Genomic DNA, 22,088 nt, shown 5'->3' with positions numbered 1-22,088 from the left:
ACACCCGAACGCATCACACTGTCAGGGTACACACACCTGAACGCATCACACTGTCAGGGTACAGACACCCGAACGCATCACACTGTCAGGGTACAGACACCCGAACGCATCACACTGTTTGGGAAGGGACACATTAACGCAACACACTGTCAGGGAAAAGACACCTGAACGCATCACCAGATCAGAGTACAGACACTCGAATGCATCACATGGTTAGGGTACAGACACTTGACCACAATTATTTATAAGATTAAATGTACATGAGGAAAATACTTGAAAATTCAGGAAAAAAACGAACAAAAAAGCTTGAAAAATGGCAAAAAAGTGAATAAATCCTTATAAAATGAAGAGAAAATTAGAAAAATGAGTAGAGTTCATCATTTCATCCCATCCAGAACTCTTTATTTATTCTGTTAACTTTCAAAAACCTAATCCATCTACTGATCTAAACTGTTTAATTCCTGTTGATCCACTAATCTGATCAATACATGGAAATAATTAGTGTAAAATACAGTTTTACTAGAATTATTCCTCAAATGAAATGTACAAAACATGGAAAATGAGAATAAAATTAGCAAAATGCTTGAAAAATAAGGAAAAATTGTTTAAAAATTAACTTTAACTTTAACCGTGAAAAATGGCATAAAAGTGAATAAATCGTTCTAAAGTGAAGAAAAAATCAATATTTACTGAAACTTTTCCAGATTAAACACGTTTATATTATTTTACATGATATTTAATACATATATTTGCATGTAACATGGTCAGAAGGACCCGAAAATTACACGCTACTATATTTTAAAAACATATTTTTATTCTCTCACAGGTGCATTTTGGGAATCACAGTAAATATTCAAGGCAGAATGTTTCACAAAAATGACCGCTGTTGCAAAATAATTCGCGATTTATGTTTGTTCAAATGTTAAGGTTTCGCATCTAACACCGGTGGACATGACGGGTTATGTGTATAACACCAGTGGACACGATGGGTTCCGCATGTAACACCAGTGGACACGATGGGTTCCGCGTGTAACACCCGTGGACACGACAGGTTCCACGTGTAACACCAGTGGACACGACAGGTTCCGCGTGTAACACCAGTGGACACAACGGGTTCCACGTGTAACACCAGTGGACACAATGGGCTCCGCGTGCAACACCAGTGGACACGATGGGTTCCGTGTGTAACACTGGTGGACACAATGGGTTCTGCGTGTAACACCAGTGGACACAATGGGTTCTGTGTGTAACACCAGTGGACACAATGGGTTCCGTGTGTAACACCAGTGGACACAATGGGTTCCGTGTGTAACACCAGTGGACACGATGGCTTCCACACCAAACCTGGAATGAGACTGATGAAAAACCTACATGTGGATTAGAAAAACCACTAGGCTCCGCACACTGAACACAGTGTCTGTATTTAGAGTTTATAGAAGAGCATTTACACACGTTTACACATCTAATGCACTGACACCTAGGGAGATTTAATGTCCATATTTGGGTCCTCTTTTTGGACCCAGTATTTGATTATAAATTCATTAATTATGGGATGGATCAGAGGAAGAGTATACTTGTTTGTGCATTTCTCTGAGGTCCTCATTAGGTCCATCCTGGGGGTGAATCTGTCTACATCTACCTTTAATTATTGGGTCTAAACAGATGGAACAGTGACAGAAACTAAAATAAACCCAGTTTCATGGATGGACCCTTACTCAAGTAAAAGTAGAAGTACTACATCAACAATCTAACTTAACTAAAACTGCAAAATAATTACTTTTACATTTACTTTAAAGTATTTTTTACAGTAAAAGTACCGACTCCATTGATCCTCAAATTCTGTGAATATAACTTGCGCAAAAAAATTTGCCTAATGGAAAATGTCAATTTTGCCAAAACACTTGTTTTTCGATTAAAGTATTTGCGCCGTTAAAAGGTGTTTTTTCGGGCGTAGCACAAATGGTAGATCACTCAAAACTGCAATGGACAGAGCTTTTCCCACAACTGCAGTCACATGACTAAAAAAATGGAAGTTCACTGGTTTGTTCAGTGTTTGAAGCAGTGGCTTTCTGACGTTGTCTTCCAGGCCTTAGAGGAGCGTCTGAAGCAGGAGCAGAGGGAGGAGGTGCACGCCCTGAAGGAGGCGCACAGGAGGACACTGGACATCCTGAGGCAGCAGTCAGACCAGGAGCTGCAGACGCTGAGGTTCGAACTGGAGGACGAGGGCAAGGCCAAACTGGGTGAGGACACCTACCAGTGACACCTACCAGTAACACCTACCAGTAACACCCACCAGTGACACCCACCAGTAACACCTACCAGTAACACCCACCAGTAACACCTACCAGTAACACCCACCAGTAACACCTACAAGTAACACCCACCAGTAACACCCACCAGTGACACCCACCAGTAACACCTACCAGTAACACCCACCAGTAACACCTACCAGTAACACCCACCAGTAACACCTACAAGTAACACCCACCAGTAACACCCACCAGTAACACCTACCAGTAACACCTACCAGTAACACCCACCAGTAACACCCACCAGTGACACCCACCAGTAACACCTACCAGTAACACCCACCAGTAACACCTACCAGTAACACCCACCAGTAACACCTACAAGTAACACCCACCAGTAACACCCACCAGTAACACCCACCAGTGACACCCACCAGTAACACCTACCAGTAACACCCACCAGTAACACCTACCAGTAACACCCACCAGTAACACCTACCAGTAACACCCACCAGTAACACCTACCAGTAACACCTACCAGTAACACCCACCAGTAACACCCACCAGTAACACCTACCAGTAACACCCACCAGTAACACCTACCAGTAACACCCACCAGTAACACCTACCAGTAACACCCACCAGTAACACCTACCAGTAACACCTACCAGTAACACCTACCAGTAACACCCACCAGTAACACCCACCAGTAACACCTACCAGTAACACCTACCAGTAACACCTACCAGTAACACCCACCAGTAACACCTACCAGTAACCCCTACCAGTAACACCTACCAGTAATACCTACCAGTAACACCTACCAGTAACACCCACCAGTAACACCCACCAGTAACACCTACCAGTAACACCCACCAGTAACACCTACCAGTAACACCTACCAGTAACACCTACCAGTAACACCCACCAGTAACACCTACCAGTAACACCCACCAGTAACACCTACCAGTAACACCAACCAGTAACACCTACCAGTAACACCCACCAGTAACACCAACCAGTAACACCTACCAGTAAGACCCACCAGTAACACCTACCAGTAACACCCACCAGTAACACCAACCAGTAACACCAACCAGTAACACCTACCAGTAACACCCACCAGTAACACCAACCAGTAACACCTACCAGTAACACCAACCAGTAACACCTACCAGTAACACCTACCAGTAACACCAACCAGTAACACCCACCAGTAACATCTACCAGTAACACCAACCAGTAACACCCACCAGTAACATCCACCAGTAACATCTACCAGTAACATCTACCAGTAACACCAACCAGTAACACCAACCAGTAACACCTACTCACTGTTGCCCAGTACCACCTGCCTTGCTAACTGGGACCATTCCACCTCATGCTTCCCCAGTGCAGATGTTTCTACCTTTGGTTCTCCTCAGTGTTCCATCTTTTACTCCAGTGCAGATGTTTCTACCTTTGGTTCTTGTTGGTGTTCCATCTTTAACTCCAGTGCAGATGTTTCTACCTTTGGTTCTTGTTGGTGTTCCATCTTTAACTCCAGTGCAGATGTTTCTACCTTTGGTTCTTGTTGGTGTTCCATCTTTAACTCCATTGCAGATGTTTCTACCTTTGGTTCTCCTCAGTGTTCCGTCTTTAACCCCAGTGCAGATGTTTCTACCTTTGGTTCTCCTCAGTGTTCCGTCTTTAACCCCAGTGCAGATGTTTCCACCTTTGGTTCTCCTCAGTGTTCCGTCTTTAACTCCAGTTCCTCTCCTTTCCAGCCTCCCTTCGTGCAGAGTTGAACCACCTCCACGCCACAGCCATCGAGCACCTGAAGCAGATCCACATTAAAGACAAGACCATGGCCAAACGGGACCTGGAGAACGCCATGGAGCACAGCCACCAGCAGGTACCTCTGTTTTCAAATCCCATCGTCCTGGTTTTATGCTTTAGTCGTGTCTCAGACTCTTTCTTTTGCATTCATCTAGGAACAAGATCTCCTGGTCCGCATCTCAGACCTGCAGTCGGAGGTGTGTTCCCGTAGCAACCGCATCACCGACCTGGACCACGAGATCCACTCCCTGAACGAGACCATCGACACTCTGACCAGGGAGCTGGAGATCAAGGGCAAAGAGGTGCTGAGGGTCCGCAGTGAAGCTAACCACCAGATCAGGTACCAGACCGGAACAGGTCCACCCCTACAGACGGGTCCAGAAGGATGTGAATGACGAAGCCGTTTGTTCAAGTGTGGACTTGAAGGAGTTCGACAGAATTATTGCGTTAACCATTTTGGAATTACAACCGTTTTTAACAAATCTGATTCCAAATGTTGAGTTAGCATTAGCATGTGTGGTCCTGAATTTTTTTGTCTCTGAATTCAACTATGTTCATAAATTTAGAATAAAAAATATTCAGATGCAAAAAATTCAGATACTTAATTTCAGTGCAAAAAAAAAAAAGAAAAAATTCAGATAATTAATGTCAGTTAAAAAAAAAATTCAGATACTTTATTTCAGCACAAAAATAATCAGTGTTAGAAATTCGGTGTCTTTTATAATTCATAATCTGATGGCACAGGTTTCCTTCCATACGTGACTATCTTCCTTCCATTTCCACATCCTGTACAGGTTCTTTACAGTCTGATGGGGTGTATTTGCACCATCAGAATCATATATGTCAGATAATTGAACTCTGTCAGAGTTAAACTAACACCAGACTCAGTGTTGGAGTCTCAGAACACTCAGACTTGTATTAAATTTCCTGTCGACCCAAATGCGGCCTTACTTCCGTCCCAGTTGCTTCGTACTTCTCCACTTTCTCTCTGACCTGGTTGTTTGTCTTGTGTCTCCCGTCGCCGCAGGGCTCATGAGCAAGACCTCACCAAGAGACACGAGAGGGAGATGGGAGAGTTGAATGCCGCCCATCACAGAGAAACCCAGATCATGTTGGCAGACTTTAACAAAGCCCAGGAGGTCCTGAAGGACAAGATCTCAGCCCTGCAGATCCTGTAAGGCTGGGCACAGGGGGCGGGGCTTAGGTCAGACTGGGCACAGGGGGCGGGGCTTAGGTCAGACTGGGCACAGGGGGCGGGGTTTAGGTCACACTGGGCATGGGGGCGGGGTTTAGTTCAGCTCTGCAGATCCTGTAAGGCTGGGCAGAGGGGCGGGGCTTAGGTCACACTGGGAAGAGGGGGCGGGGCTTACGTTACACTGGACAGAGGGGGCGGGGTTAAGGTCAGACTGGACAGAGGGGGCGGGGCTTAGGTTACACTGGGCAGAGGGGGCGGGGTTAAGGTCAGACTGGACAGAGGGGGCGGGGTTTAGTTTAGTTCAGCCCTACAGATCCTGTCAGGCTGTGCAGAGGGGGCGGAGCTTAGGTCACACTGGGCAGAGGGGGCAGGGTTTAGGTCACACTGTTCACACGGGGCGGGGCTTAGATCACAATGTTTGGAGGGGCAGGGTTTAGGCCACACTGGTCAGAGGGGGCGGGGTTTAGTTCAGTTCAGTTTTGTCCAATTTGGTCCAGTTTGGCTCAGTTTGGTCCAATTGGGTCCAGTCCAGTCCAGTTTAGTTCTGTTCAGTTCGGCTCAGTTTGGTCCAGTTCAGTTTAGTCCAGTTCAGTTTGGTCCAGTTTGGCTCAGCTGAGTCCAGTTCAGTCCAGTTCAGTCCAGTTTGGTCCAGTTCGGTTCAGTTGGGTCCATTTCAGTCCACTTTTGTCCAGTTTGGTCCAGTTTGGCTCAGTTGAGTCCAGTTCAGTTCAGTTTGGTCCAGTTCGGCTCAGTTTAGTCCAGTTTAGTCCAGTTGGGTCCAGTCCAGTTCAGTCCAGTCCAGTTTAGTCCAGTTTAGTCCAGTTTGGTCCAATCCAGTCCAGTTTAGTCCAGTTCAGTCCAGTTGGGTCCAGTCCAGTTCAGTCCAGTTGGGTCCAATCCAGTCCAGTTTAGTCCAGTCCAGTTCAGTCCAGTTGGGTCCAATCCAGTCCAGTTAAGTCCAGTCCAGTTTAGTCCAGTTGGGTCCAGTCTAGTTTAGTCCAGTTGGGTCCAGTCCAGTTTAGTCCAGCTGGGTCCAGTCCAGTTCAGTCCAGTTGGGTCCAGTCCAGTCCAGTTCAGTCCAGTTCAGTCCAGTTGGGTCCAGTCCAGTCCAGTTCAGTCCAGTTGGGTCCAGTCCAGTCCAGTTCAGTCCAGTTGGGTCCAGTCCAGTTCAGTCCAGTTGGGTCCAGTCCAGTCCAGTCCAGTTTAGTGTGTGTCATGTCCTGTTGTGTGTTTCCAGGCTGGAGGGAACGGAGGAGAAACTGAGGAACAGAGAGAGTCGACCTGAAGACCTGCACGTCATCGCAGAACTGAGAGAGATGGTGACGGAACGAGAAGCACTGGTCAAAAAACTGGTGGTGAGTACGACAACTGTACCAGAACCAGAACCATTAGAACCAGAACCATTAGAAGTAGAACCATTAGAAACAGAACCATTAGAACCAGAGATGGTGACGGAACGAGAAACACTGGTCAAAAAACTGGTGGTGAGTACGACAACTGTACCAGAACCAGAACCATTAGAACCAGAACCATTAGAAGTAGAACCATTAGAAACAGAACCATTAGAACCAGAGATGGTGACGGAACGAGAAGCACTGGTCAAAAAACTGGTGGTGAGTACGAGACTTGTACCAGAACCAGAACTGTTAGAACCAGAACCAGAACCATTAGAACCAGAACCATCAGAACTGAGAGAGATGGTGACAGAATGAGAAGCACTGGTCAAAAAACTGGTGGTGAGTACGACAACTGTACCAGAACCAGAACCATTAGAACCAGAACCAGAACCATTAGAACCAGAACCATCAGAACTGAGAGAGATGGTGACGGAACGAGAAACACTGGTCAAAAAACTGGTGGTGAGTACGACAACTGTACCAGAACCAGAACCATTAGAACCAGAACCATTAGAACTAGAACCATTAAAACCAGAGATGGTGACGGAATGAGAAGCACTGGTCAAAAAACTGGTGGTGAGTACGACAACTGTACCAGAACCAGAACCATTAGAACCAGAACCATTAGAACCAGAACCATCAGAACCAGAGATGGTGATGGAACGAGAAGCACTGGTCAAGAAACTGGTGGTGAGTACGACAACTGTACCAGAACCAGAACCATTAGAACCAGAACCATTAGAACTAGAACCATTAGAACTAGAACCATTAGAACCAGAACCATCAGAACCAGAGATGGTGACGGAACGAGAAGCACTGGTCAAAAAACTGGTGGTGAGTACAAGAACTGTACCAGAACCAGAACCATTAGAACCAGAACCATTAGAACTAGAACCATTAAAACCAGAGATGGTGACGGAACGAGAAGCACTGGTCAAAAAACTGGTGGTGAGTACGACAACTGTACCAGAACCAGAACCATTAGAACCAGAACCATTAGAAGTAGAACCATTAGAAACAGAACCATTAGAACCAGAGATGGTGATGGAACGAGAAACACTGGTCAAAAAACTGGTGGTGAGTACGAGACTTGTACCAGAACCAGAACTGTTAGAACCAGAACCAGAACCATTAGAACCAGAGATGGTGACGGAACGAGAAGCACTGGTCAAAAAACTGGTGGTGAGTACGAGAACTGTACCAGAACCAGAACCATTAGAACCAGAACCATTAGAAGTAGAACCATTAGAAACAGAACCATTAGAACCAGAGATGGTGACGGAACGAGAAACACTGGTCAAAAAACTGGTGGTGAGTACGACAACTGTACCAGAACCAGAACCATTAGAAACAGAACCATTAGAAGTAGAACCATTAGAAACAGAACCATTAGAACCAGAGATGGTGACGGAACGAGAAGCACTGGTCAAAAAACTGGTGGTGAGTACGACAACTGTACCAGAACCAGAACCATTAGAACCAGAACCAGAACCATTAGAACCAGAACCATCAGAACTGAGAGAGATGGTGACAGAACGAGAAACACTGGTCAAAAAACTGGTGGTGAGTACGACAACTGTACCAGAACCAGAACCATTAGAACCAGAACCATTAGAACTAGAACCATTAAAACCAGAGATGGTGACGGAATGAGAAGCACTGGTCAAAAAACTGGTGGTGAGTACGACAACTGTACCAGAACCAGAACCATTAGAACCAGAACCAGTAGAACCAGAACCATTAGAACCAGAACCATCAGAACCAGAGATGGTGACGGAACGAGAAGCACTGGTCAAGAAACTGGTGGTGAGTACGACAACTGTACCAAAACCAGAACCATTAGAACCAGAACCATTAGAACTAGAACCATTAGAACTAGAACCATTAGAACCAGAACCATCAGAACCAGAGATGGTGACGGAACGAGAAGCACTGGTCAAAAAACTGGTGGTGAGTACGAGAACTGTACCAGAACCAGAACCATTAGAACTAGAACCATTAAAACCAGAGATGGTGACGGAACGAGAAGCACTGGTCAAAAAACTGGTGGTGAGTATGAGAACTGTACCAGAACCAGAACCATTAGAACCAGAACCAGAACCATTAGAACCAGAACCAGAACAACCAGAACTAGACCCATCAGAACTAGACCCATCAGAACCAGAACCATTAGAACCAGAACCATCAGAACCAAAACCATTAGAACCAGAACCATCAGAACCAGACCCATCAGAACCAGAACCATTAGAGCCAGAACCATTAGAACCAGACCCACCAGAACCAGACCCATCAGAACCAGGACCATTAGAGCCAGAACCATTAGAACCAGACCCACCAGAACTAGACACATCAGAACCAGAACCATTAGAGCCAGAACCATTAGAACCAGAACCAGAACAACCAGAACTAGACCCATCAGAACCAGAACCATTAGAACCAGAACCATCAGAACCAAAACCATTAGAACCAGACCCATCAGAACCAGACCCATCAGAACCAAAACCATTAGAACCAGATCCATCAGAACCAGAACCATTAGAGCCAGAACCATTAGAATCAGACCCACCAGAACCAGACCCATCAGAACCAGAACCATTAGAACCAGACCCACCAGAACCAGAACCATTAGAACCACAGCCATCAGAACCATAACCTTTAGAACCAGAACCTTTAGAACCAGAACCACCAGAACCAGACCCATCAGAACCAGAACCATTAGAACCAGAACCAGTAGAACCAGAACCATTAGAACCAGAACCAGTAGAACCAGAACCAGTAGAACCAGAACCATCAGAACCAGAGATGGTGACGGAACGAGAAGCACTGGTCAAGAAACTGGTGGTGAGTACGACAACTGTACCTGAACCAGAACCATTAGAACCAGAACCATTAGAACTAGAACCATTAGAACTAGAACCATTAGAACCAGAACCATCAGAACCAGAGATGGTGACGGAACGAGAAGCACTGGTCAAAAAACTGGTGGTGAGTACAAGAACTGTACCAGAACCAGAACCATTAGAACCAGAACCATTAGAACTAGAACCATTAAAACCAGAGATGGTGACGGAACGAGAAGCACTGGTCAAAAAACTGGTGGTGAGTACGACAACTGTACCAGAACCAGAACCATTAGAACCAGAACCATTAGAAGTAGAACCATTAGAAACAGAACCATTAGAACCAGAGATGGTGATGGAACGAGAAACACTGGTCAAAAAACTGGTGGTGAGTACGAGACTTGTACCAGAACCAGAACTGTTAGAACCAGAACCAGAACCATTAGAACCAGAGATGGTGACGGAACAAGAAGCACTGGTCAAAAAACTGGTGGTGAGTACGAGAACTGTACCAGAACCAGAACCATTAGAACCAGAACCATTAGAAGTAGAACCATTAGAAACAGAACCATTAGAACCAGAGATGGTGACGGAACGAGAAACACTGGTCAAAAAACTGGTGGTGAGTACGACAACTGTACCAGAAACAGAACCATTAGAAACAGAACCATTACAAGTAGAACCATTAGAAACAGAACCATTAGAACCAGAGATGGTGACGGAACGAGAAGCACTGGTCAAAAAACTGGTGGTGAGTACGACAACTGTACCAGAACCAGAACCATTAGAACCAGAACCAGAACCATTAGAACCAGAACCATCAGAACTGAGAGAGATGGTGACGGAACGAGAAACACTGGTCAAAAAACTGGTGGTGAGTACGACAACTGTACCAGAACCAGAACCATTAGAACCAGAACCATTAGAACTAGAACCATTAAAACCAGAGATGGTGACGGAATGAGAAGCACTGGTCAAAAAACTGGTGGTGAGTACGACAACTGTACCAGAACCAGAACCATTAGAACCAGAACCAGAACCATTAGAACCAGAACCAGTAGAACCAGAACCATTAGAACCAGAACCAGTAGAACCAGAACCATTAGAACCAGAACCATCAGAACCAGAGATGGTGACGGAACGAGAAGCACTGGTCAAGAAACTGGTGGTGAGTACGACAACTGTACCAAAACCAGAACCATTAGAACCAGAACCATTAGAACTAGAACCATTAGAACTAGAACCATTAGAACCAGAACCATCAGAACCAGAGATGGTGACGGAACGAGAAGCACTGGTCAAAAAACTGGTGGTGAGTACGAGAACTGTACCAGAACCAGAACCATTAGAACTAGAACCATTAAAACCAGAGATGGTGACGGAACGAGAAGCACTGGTCAAAAAACTGGTGGTGAGTATGAGAACTGTACCAGAACCAGAACCATTAGAACCAGAACCAGAACCATTAGAACCAGAACCAGAACAACCAGAACTAGACCCATCAGAACTAGACCCATCAGAACCAGAACCATTAGAACCAGAACCATCAGAACCAAAACCATTAGAACCAGAACCATCAGAACCAGACCCATCAGAACCAAAACCATTAGAACCAGACCCATCAGAACCAGAACCATTAGAGCCAGAACCATTAGAACCAGACCCACCAGAACCAGACCCATCAGAACCAGGACCATTAGAGCCAGAACCATTAGAACCAGACCCACCAGAACTAGACACATCAGAACCAGAACCATTAGAGCCAGAACCATTAGAACCAGAACCAGAACAACCAGAACTAGACCCATCAGAACCAGAACCATTAGAACCAGAACCATCAGAACCAAAACCATTAGAACCAGACCCATCAGAACCAGACCCATCAGAACCAAAACCATTAGAACCACAGCCATCAGAACCATAACCTTTAGAACCAGAACCTTTAGAACCAGAACCACCAGAACCAGACCCATCAGAACCAGAACCATTAGAACCAGACCCATCAGAACCAGAACCCATCAGAACCAGACCCATTAGAACCAGACCCATCAGAACCAGAACCACCAGAACCAGACCCATCAGAACCAGAACCATTAGAGCCAGAACCATTAGAACCAGACCCACCAGGACCAGAACCATTTGAACCACAGCCATCAGAACCAGAACCTTTAGAACCAGAACCACCAGAACCAGACCCATCAGAACCAGAACCATTAGAACCAGACCCACCAGAACCAGAACCATTAGAACCAGACCCATCAGAACCAGAACCATTAGAACCAGACCCATCAGAACCAGACCCATCAGAACCAGACCCATTAGAACCAGAACCACCAGAACCAGACCCATCAGAACCAGAACCATTAGAGCCAGAACCATTAGAACCAGACCCACCAGAACCAGAACCATTAGAACCACAGCCATCAGAACCAGAACCTTTAGAACCAGAACCATCAGAACCAGACCCATCAGAACCAGAACCATTAGAACCAGACCCACCAGAACCAGAACCATTAGAACCAAACCCATCAGAACCAGAACCTTTAGAACCAGAACCACCAGAACCAGACCCATCAGAACCAGAACCATTAGAACCAGACCCACCAGAACCAGAACCATTAGAACCACAGCCATCAGAACCAGAACCTTTAGAACCAGAACCACCAGAACCAGACCCATCAGAACCAGAACCATTAGAACCAGACCCATCAGAACCAGAACCACCAGAACCAGACCCATCAGAACCAGAACCTTGTTTTAATCCCAGGGTTCATAAATAACAGGACATAAATCATCCCTAAATCAGATCCATCTGTTTTTTTAACCTCTGTGTGTTTCTCTTATAGTCCGTCACTGTCGGGCAGAAACCTCGTAAGTCCATTTTTGTCTTTATTTTTTTGTTGTAAACATGGTTCTATTGGTCAGTTCTCACGTTCTTCTGACAGTTTTATAAACATTTCGCTGATAAAAGTGTTGAAAACTCCATTCATTTATTTTGAATAGACGTCGTTTTTCCAGTTTTTCTGAAAATTAAACCGTTTTGGACTTACGAGGTTTCCATCCGACAGCGACGACCTTTGACCTTCTGTCAGAAACTAAAGTAAATGTGTTGTGTTTTTGTTTTTTAAGGATGATAAGAAGTTCTACCAGCTGGAGTTGGTCAACAGAGAAACGGGCTTCAGTAAGGTGTTCAACTCCAGCGCTAACGTGGGCGTCATTAACCCACTCATTAAGGTCAGTGCATGGTCATGTGACTCGTTAACACTGAACACTAACAGGATGTGGAGCATGAGCAGATGGCATGAGTCCACCGTACCTGCAGGGGGAGCTGAACAGGAACACTGGACAGTTCACTCAGATTAACACTGTGGAATGACACTGCTTAGAGGTTGGGTTTTGTTTTTTTTTTTGCCACTTACAGGTAAGGAACTAAATATGGTAACTTCACTAACCTAGATTTTCTACACGACAATAGGTTTTTGGGTTTTTTTTTTTTTTTTTCACTGAATTCACTCTGGTTCCGTCGTCCAATAAAAAACTAAGATGTGAGTGTTTCTAATGTTCTAAAAGTCACGTTCTAATGGGATCAAATACAGGTTCTGTTCACATCACATGGGTTTTTATTTACTGAGTTTGATCCCATTAGAACATGACTTTTAGAACATTAGAACCTGTATTTGGTCCCATTAGAACCTTTCTTTGGTCCCATTACAACCTTTCTTTGGTCCCATTAGAACCTTTCTTTGGTCCCATTAGAACCTTCCTTTGGTCCCATTAGAACCTTCCTTTGGTCCCATTAGAACCTTTCTTTGGTCCTGTCAGAACCTTCCTTTGGTCCCATTAGAACCTTTCTTTGGTCCTGTTAGAACCTTCCTTTGGTCCCATTACAACCTTTCTTCGGTCCCATTAGAACCTTTCTTTGGTCCTGTCAGAACCTTCCTTTGGTCCTCTTAGAACTTTTCTTTGGTCTTGTTAGACCCTTCCTTGGGTCCTGTTAGAACCTTCCTATAGACCCTGGTGACCACATTGGACCTTACAGAACCTTTAGACCACATTGGACCTTACAGACCCTCTGGACCACATTGGACCCTTATAGACCCTGGACACCACATGGGACCTTACTAACCCTATAGACCACATTGGACCTGAAGGCCCTTGTAGACCACATTGGACCTTACAGACCCTGGAGACTGCATTGGACCTTGGACCTCAAAGACCCTGCAGACCACACTGGACCCTTACAGACCCTCTAGACCACATTGGACCCTTATAGACCCTCTAGACCACATTGGACCTTACAGACCCTCTAGACCACATTGGACCTTATAGACCCTCTAGACCACATTGGACCCTTACAGACCCTGCAGACCACATTGGACCTTATAAACCCTCTAGACCACATTGGACCCTTACAGACCCTGCAGACCACACTGGACCTCAGATCGGGGACTCACTGTCCTCACTGGAACTCTTACTGTCACTGTCTGTGTGGAAATGACCATATATAGTCATGTTTCTGCGTTTCTGTGTCTGTAGTTAAACTCAGGCAGCCAATCAGCTCTGCGCTTCATCATCAGCCCGCCCACCCTGAGTCAGGACGCAGCGGTGGAGGCGGGACAGGAAGTGGAGGGGGTGGGACCAGGAGGCGGTGGTGCGCCTCCGAACCTCCCCCTCCACCACTGGTCCCTCCCCCAGCCTCAGAAAGCCCCGCCTCCGTCCTTGGGCCCTCCCCCTGCTCCTCTTCCTCCTCCATACCCTCATCCTCCTCCTCATCCCGCCCCTCAGCCCCGCCTCGCTCTTCCTCATGCTCCTCATCCTCAGGAAGTCCAGGTCCAGGTCCAGGTCCAGCAGAGCGTTAGGAGGTGAGACCCATCCTGATATCTGATCCTGCTGCCCCCCCCCCAGCCCGCTACCCCCCCACCATCCTCACCTGGCACCTCCACCTCCACTGATCCAAATCCACCTGACCCCCCATCCTGGACTCATGACAAACACGGACAAGAACCTAGTCCACGTCCCTCATCCAGATCCAGATCCTCCAAACATCCAAAACCAGTGTTGTATAGTAACGCAGTACTAATACTACAGTACTAATGCTACTGGACTAAGACTACAGTACTAATACTATAATACTTATACTACAGGACTAATACTACTGGACTAAGACTACAGTACTAATACTATAATACTTATACTACAGGACTAATACTACTGGACTAAGACTATAGTACTAATACTATAATACTTATACTACAGGACTAATACTACTGGACTAAGACTACAGTACTAATACTATAATACTTATACTACAGGACTAATACTACTGGACTAAGACTACAGTACTAATACTATAATACTTATACTACAGTACTAATACTACTGGACTAAGACTACAGTACTAATACTATAATACTTATACTACAGTACTAATATTACTGGACTAAGACTACAGTACTAATACTATAATACTTATACTACAGGACTAATACTACTGGACTAAGACTACAGTACTAATACTATAATACTTATACTACAGTACTAATACTACTGGACTAAGACTACAGTACTAATACTATAATACTTATACTACAGTACTAATACTACTGGACTAAGACTACAATACTAATACTATAATACTTATACTACAGGACTAATACTACTGGACTAAGACTACAGTACTAATACTACTGTAGTAATACTACCGTAGTAATACTACTGGACTAAGACTACTGTAGTAATACTACTGGACTAAGAGGACTAAGACTACAGTACTAATACTACATTACTAATACTACTGTAGTAATACTACAGTACTAATACTATTGTAGTAATACTACTGGACAAAGACTACAGTACTAATACTATAATACTTATACTACAGGACTAATACTACTGCAGTAATACTATAATACTTATACTACAGTACTAATACTACTGTAGTAATACTACTGGACTAAGACTACAGTACTAATACTATAATACTTATTCTACAGGACTAATACTACAGCACTAATACTATTGTAGTAATACTACTGGACTAAGACTACAGTACTAATACTATAATACTTATACTACAGGACTAATACTACTGTAGTAATACTATAATACTTATACTACAGTACTAATACTACTGTAGTAATACTATAATACTTATACTACAGTACTAATACTACTGTAGTAATACTACTGGACTAATACTACAGTACTAATACTACTGTAGTAATACTACTGGACTAAGACTACAGTACTAATACTATAATACTTATTTTACAGGACTAATACTACAGGACTAATACTACAGTACTAATACTATTGTAGTAATACTACTGGACTAAGACTACAGTACTAATACTATAATACTTATACTACAGGACTAATACTACTGTAGTAATACTATAATACTTATACTACAGTACTAATACTACTGTAGTAATACTACAGTACTAATACTACTGTAGTAATACTACTGGACTAAGACTACAGTACTAATACTATAATACTTATTCTACAGGACTAATACTACAGCACTAATACTATTGTAGTAATACTACTGGACTAAGACTACAGTACTAATGCTACAGGACTAATACTACTGTAGTAATACTACTGGACTAATACTACAGTACTAATACAACTGGACTAATACTACAGTACTTATACTACAGTACAAATACTACAGTACTTATACTATAGTACTAATACTATAATACTTATACTACAGTACTAATACCACAGGACTAATACTACTGTAGTAATGCTACTGGACTAATACTACAGTACTTATACTACAGTAATAATACTACAGCACTTATACTACAGTAATAATACTACAGTACTTATACTACAGTAATAATACTACAGCACTTATACTACAGCACTTTCTACAGTACTAATACTACTGTAGAAATACTACTGGACTAAGACCACAGTACTAATACTACAGTACTTATACTACAATACTTATACTACAGTACTTATACTACAGTACTAATACTACTGGACTGGAGTATGTTTGGGGACGAGTTGTACTTCACTTTCACTATAACGTCACAACATTTTTCGAGATGGGAATCGAGAACCGGTTCTTTTTGAGAACCAGTTCTTTTTGAGAACCAGTTCTTTTTTAGAACCGGTTCTTTTTTAGAACCAGTTCCCAGTAGCTCAGTTCTTTAGAATCATTTGCCTGTTTATCGATTCTACTCATCGATTCCGCCTTCGCTGCACATGCCTGTTGACGTCACACGTACGTTGCTTTGTGTTTTTGGTTTAGAACGTAGAAAACATGGCGTCGAAGCCGAATCGCTCTGAAGTCTGGGTATATTTCCCACCAGGTCCGCTCAGAACCCTGTCAGAGCTTCTGTTTGTTCAAATCCCTCTAATGTGTGCAAACGTTTGGCGTTTGTTGGAATGTTTGGTGTTTGATACGATACTTAGCGATGTTTGTGAAGCTAGCGTCAGAGCTAACAGCAGAACGTCATCTGGTATTAGAACTGAAGGGGACTGTCGTCAAGACCGCATCTGAGACCAAGACCAGGACCAGGACCAGAGGGTTCCAAGACAAAGACAAATACCAGAGGGTTCCAAGACCAAGACCAGGACCAGAGGGTTCCAAGACCAGGACCAGAGGGTTCCAAGACCAGGACCAGAGGGTTCCAAGACCAAGACCAAGACCCGGACCAGAGGGTTCCAAGACCAAGACCAGAGGGTTCCAAGACCAAGACCATGACCAGGACCAGAGGGTTCCAAGACCAAGACCAGAAGGTTCCAAGACCAAGACCAGAGGGTTCTAAGACCAAGACCAGAGGGTTCCAAGACCACAAAAGACCAAGACCAAGAAAAGACCAAGACCAAGAGGGTTCCAAAACCAAGACTAGAGGGTTCTAAGACCACAAAAGACCAAGACCAGAGGGTTCTAAGACCACAAAAGACCAAGACCAAGAAAAGACCAAGACCAGAGAGTTCTAAGACCACAAAAGACCAAGACCAAGAAAAGACCAAGACCAGAGGGTTCCAAAACCACAGAAGACCAAGACCGAGATGAGACCAAGACCAGAGGGTTCCAAAACCAAGACCAGAGGGTTCCAAGGCCAAGAAAAGACCAAGACCAGAGGGTTCCAAAACCAAGACCAGAGGGTTCCAAAACCAAGACCAGAGGGTTCCAAGGCCAAGAAAAGACCAAGACCAGAGGGTTCCAAACCCACACAAGACCAAGATGAGACCAAGACCAAGCAGGTCAAGACCAAGACCGAGGCAGTTGGAGACCAAAATAAATAAATAAACAAATAAATAAATAAATACTACTAATAATTATTATTATAATTTAGAGTCTGAACTGTTTTTGTTTGTTTGTTTGTTTGTTTGTTTGTTTGTTTGTTTGTTTGTTTGTTTTCGTCACTTGTGTTTCTGTGAACCTTTCATCTTCAGATGAACCCAGACCTGGTTCTGCTCAGTGTGGTCCAGGTTCTGGTCCAGGTTCTTTTCTTGTCCTTTGTCTCCATCTGCTGGTCAAACACTGTCATCTACTGGATGAACTGATAGAAACAAACTGTTCTTTTTATTCTGTTCTGTTTCTGTCAGTATTTTGTACAAACACAGTCAGTCACATGACCAGGAAGTGGATTAAACCCTTACAGACCAACGTTAACGAACATATGTGGGGTTTTCTAGATTTAACTGTTTTTAAGTGATTGATGAACATTTATTAGAATATTATCTTCTATATTTTACCTTTTTTTTCTCCAGTGTTCACCTGTTTTCCTACTGAAAATATTTTCTTTTTTTTTTTTTTTTTTTACTTAATTTTGGTTCATTTCTTGGCTTATTTTTTAATGTTATTTAGAATTTTCCAAATATTTGATTCATTTTTGTTTTTGTTTTTTTTCTTTAATCTGCATAAACCCAGTGTGTCACTGATCCAACTCCATGGGTTTATTATTATTATTATTTTTTATGAATTTTTTTCTTTTTTCAGTTTTGTTCAGTTTGTGTCTTATTTTGTTCATGTTCCTTATTATTTTATTGGTTTATTTTTAATTTTTGTTCCTTTTATTGATCACTTTTGGGATTTTTGTTCATTTTGTTGACTTTTTTTCTTTTTTTTTTAAACTCATTTCAAGGTTTTTTGGTTAATTTTTTCCTCATTTTTCAAGTATTTTGCTCATTTTCTTCTCATTTTCCATGTTTGTGTACATTTTATTGTGGTCATAATTCAGGTCAGACTGTATCTGACTCCAGTTATTTCCATGCTCTGATAGTTTTCGTGGATAAACAGGAATTAAACCGTTTAGATCAGTAGATGTTTGGGTCTTTAAGGGTTAAACGTTTGTCTTTGTGGTTGTTTTTCCTTCAGATTCTTTAAATTCTGGACGTTAATCTTTTTTCTTCGTCTGTATAATCTGAACCTAGTGTTGACGTCTGGTTTTTTTTCATTCTAACTCGTCTTTCGTTCTCCTTCGTTTCTTCTTCAGCCTTCCTGAAGTCGACGCTGTGAAACCGTCCGACACAGGAAAAAAACACAAAGAACACACCAACGAAGAAGAAGAGGAGGAGCTGGACGCCCGCTACTTCTCCTTCTGAACAGCAAAAAAAACAAAACAACTAAACTACAAACAAAAAAAAACAAAACAAAACGAGGTGATGGGACGGAGCTAACGCGGGTTTGAAGGGTTTGAGGGCTGGTTTGTGCTTCCGTACGGGGTCAGCGTCACATGACCTGTTCACCCCTTTATCGTAAACCCCGGTCCTCCAGCGTTTTCGTTATTTTCAGATTCATGTGGAAAAGTGGGCATCGGCTCCGAAAACACCGACGTTAACGATGTTTTAGACAATAGAGAAGTACTAGTACGATAAAAGGACTGGTCACATGACTCCATTCAGAACATATATGTTTGTATGAGAAATTCTATCGCAATCTGCCACGATCGAGAAATAATATTTAGATGTAGACAGACGTACTTTATTTATTGCAAACTGAGAAATTATGTTTTTTTTAAATGTTTGGTTTTTTTTAAATAGATATACTTTATTGATCACAAACTGGGAAATTCTGTTTTTTCTGGGGTTTTTTTGTTTGTTTGTTTTGTTTTTTTAGATAAATATACTTTATTGATCACTAAGACAGCATATTAGCGCCACATAAGAAAATAAAAACACTTGTCACTATGAAAATGAAGTTGTAAAATAACAAGAAAAAAAAACTAATTTTACAAGAGTAAAGTATTTCGAGAATAAAGATGTAGTTTAAAAAAAAACGATTTAATGAAAATAATGTTGTACTTTTATGAGATGAAAGTCGTAATATTTCAAGAATAACATCGTAATTTAAAAACAGGCGGGAAAAATGTAATAATTTAAATTGTTTTTTTTGTTTTTGTTGTTTTTTTTGTTGTTTTTTTTTAGGAAGATATACTTTTTTATTGATCACAAACTGGGATTATTTATTTATTTATTTTAGATGCAATTTTTGTTGAACACAAACTGAGAATTTGTTTTATTTATTTATTTATTTATTCATTCATTCATTCATTTATGTATTTATTTGTTTTAGATGCAATTTTTATTGATCGCAAACTGAATTTGTTTTATTTATTTATTTATTTTAGATATACTTTTTATTGATCACAAACTGGGAATTTGTAGTTGTTTTTTTTTTAAATAGTTAAATATGCTTTATTTAGTAAAGTAAGTACTTTTGTTACGCTATATATTATTATAAATATAATATTTAACATTTTAAGTCAGTGGTTCTTTAAAAACAGCTTATTTTAAACCATAGCTTACTGATTTCTGACATTTTATTTTAAAAAATAATAATAATAAAATAAAATAAAATACGTTCCATTTGCTCTTCATAATAATATAATCCAGAGATTAGTCTGGTCCTGCAGGAGTGTGGACATTATAGTGCTTCCAATATGAAATATATGTTCTGGACAAAAGAAAGAAACCTCAGTTTTCATGAGGTGGAAAAGTTTAAAATTGTTATAATTATTATTTTTATTTGTATTATTATTATTATTATTATTATTATTTTTTTTTTAAAGCAAAAATGCTCCAGTTGTTCTCCAGAATAATCCAGGACTTATCCTCCTCCCCACAGAGCTTCCAGTATGAAATCTAATCATTTGTTCTCCTTTTCTTAACCTTCTTTAACCCTTTACAGTCCACACATTGAATGAAATCCTGTGAAATTCAACAGTTTCAACTTCAGTCTGTTATTGGACGACCTCATCTACCTCCTGCTTGGTTGCCGTGACAACAGTCTCACAGTCTCCCCTCCTCTTCCTGTAAAAACATCCCATCATAAACGGACCAAAAACCACTTATATGGAAAAAGCGACCACTGAGGAGGTTTAATGTGGGAGGAAGTGATCAAATATAGTCACTTGGCCGATGGGGGGGGGCGGCTGGGGGGGGGGGGGGGCGTGTTGACACCTTCAGGCCTTTCAGACCTTTTAACGCCGTCCCACCGCTTCCAACGTGTACATACAGTATCGGTTTCAAAGTCAAAGAGGAGCGCTTGGTTTACCCACCCAGACCCTTAACCCCACCCCCCCACCTTAACCCCACCCCCTCAGCTAAACCAAGCGCCCCTTCCTATTTTTTATTATTCCAGTATTTATAACGTAATGAACTCCTGTTTTTTCTACGGTCTGTTTGTGACGCCGGAAACGCCGCAGACGAGGGGACGAGGAGACGCCAACGCCGACACGAGGTGTTCAAGGACCCCTGGGAAATATTCCATTTAATGCCAAGGAGAGTTTGGTTAACCCTTAAAGAGCCAGAGCCACGACAACGGAATTTAACTCCAGATTTAACCATTATTTAGTTATTTATCGACATTTATTCTAATATTATCTCCTTTATTTTGTGTTTTGTTTTCAGTGTAAATCATATATTTTTCTTATATTTAATTCACTGATGGTGTAAAAAACGTTCAATAAACTTCCGATTAAAGTTGAGGGTTTTTATTAAAAACAGGGAAAACTGAACAAAAAGTGACTTTTTCAGTTTTATTCATGTTACCTTTTTTTCATTTTTTTTTCATTTTACTGATCACTTTGGCTGTTTTTGTACATTTGTTGCTTGGCTTTTTGTCTTTTTTACTTAATTTCACTCACTTTTTTCATGTTATTTATGATCTTGAAATTTTTTCCTTCATTTTATTTACTATATATAAATATATATATATACACACACACACACACACACATATATGGTCCTTTGTGTTCATTTTCTTGTTTAATTTATTCTTTTTTACTTCATTTTTTGGCTCGTTTTTCCACATTATTTCTCATTTCCTACCTCTTTTCACTGTTTCGGTCCTTTTTGTCCTTTTTTCTCCTTCCGTTCTCTGTTTTCTCCACTGGAGGTTGGTTGGTTGGTTGGTTGGTTGGTGGTCTGTCTGTTTCAGGGTTAACCCGGGGGTCCGTGTCGGCGTCCGTCCGTCCGTCCAGACTGCCGGTGTCCGGCCGTGGTCAGACCATAGAGCATGTGAAAACAGAAAACACTGTCATGACGCTGCCGTCATCACGTCACTTGAACTCCTGGTGTCTCTGCTCTGTCGCCGTTCCGTCGGTTTCCTTCCATT

General features: G+C 42.3%; 1 protein-coding gene across 1 annotated transcript in view; it reads left to right on the top strand.

Moving 5' to 3' along the window:
* The window catches only part of fam184aa (family with sequence similarity 184 member Aa), an 84,640-nt gene extending 65,601 nt beyond the window's left edge, over positions 1 to 19,039 (top strand). Inside the window, exons 17-23 of the mRNA XM_030130002.1 lie at positions 2,087 to 2,240; positions 4,016 to 4,143; positions 4,223 to 4,407; positions 5,095 to 5,241; positions 6,500 to 6,617; positions 12,629 to 12,733; positions 18,967 to 19,039. Coding sequence (XP_029985862.1) covers positions 2,087 to 2,240; positions 4,016 to 4,143; positions 4,223 to 4,407; positions 5,095 to 5,241; positions 6,500 to 6,617; positions 12,629 to 12,733; positions 18,967 to 18,975 — 846 coding nt within the window. The 3' untranslated portion in view covers positions 18,976 to 19,039. The remainder of the gene's footprint in view (positions 1 to 2,086; positions 2,241 to 4,015; positions 4,144 to 4,222; positions 4,408 to 5,094; positions 5,242 to 6,499; positions 6,618 to 12,628; positions 12,734 to 18,966) is intronic.
* The last annotated feature ends 3,049 nt before the right edge of the window (positions 19,040 to 22,088 follow it).

This window comes from Sphaeramia orbicularis, unplaced genomic scaffold, assembly GCF_902148855.1.
Source record: "Sphaeramia orbicularis unplaced genomic scaffold, fSphaOr1.1, whole genome shotgun sequence".
Taxonomy (NCBI): Eukaryota; Metazoa; Chordata; class Actinopteri; order Kurtiformes; family Apogonidae; genus Sphaeramia; species Sphaeramia orbicularis.
The sequence above is the reverse complement of the archived record's forward strand: the minus strand, read 5'-3'. Positions and strand labels throughout refer to the sequence as shown.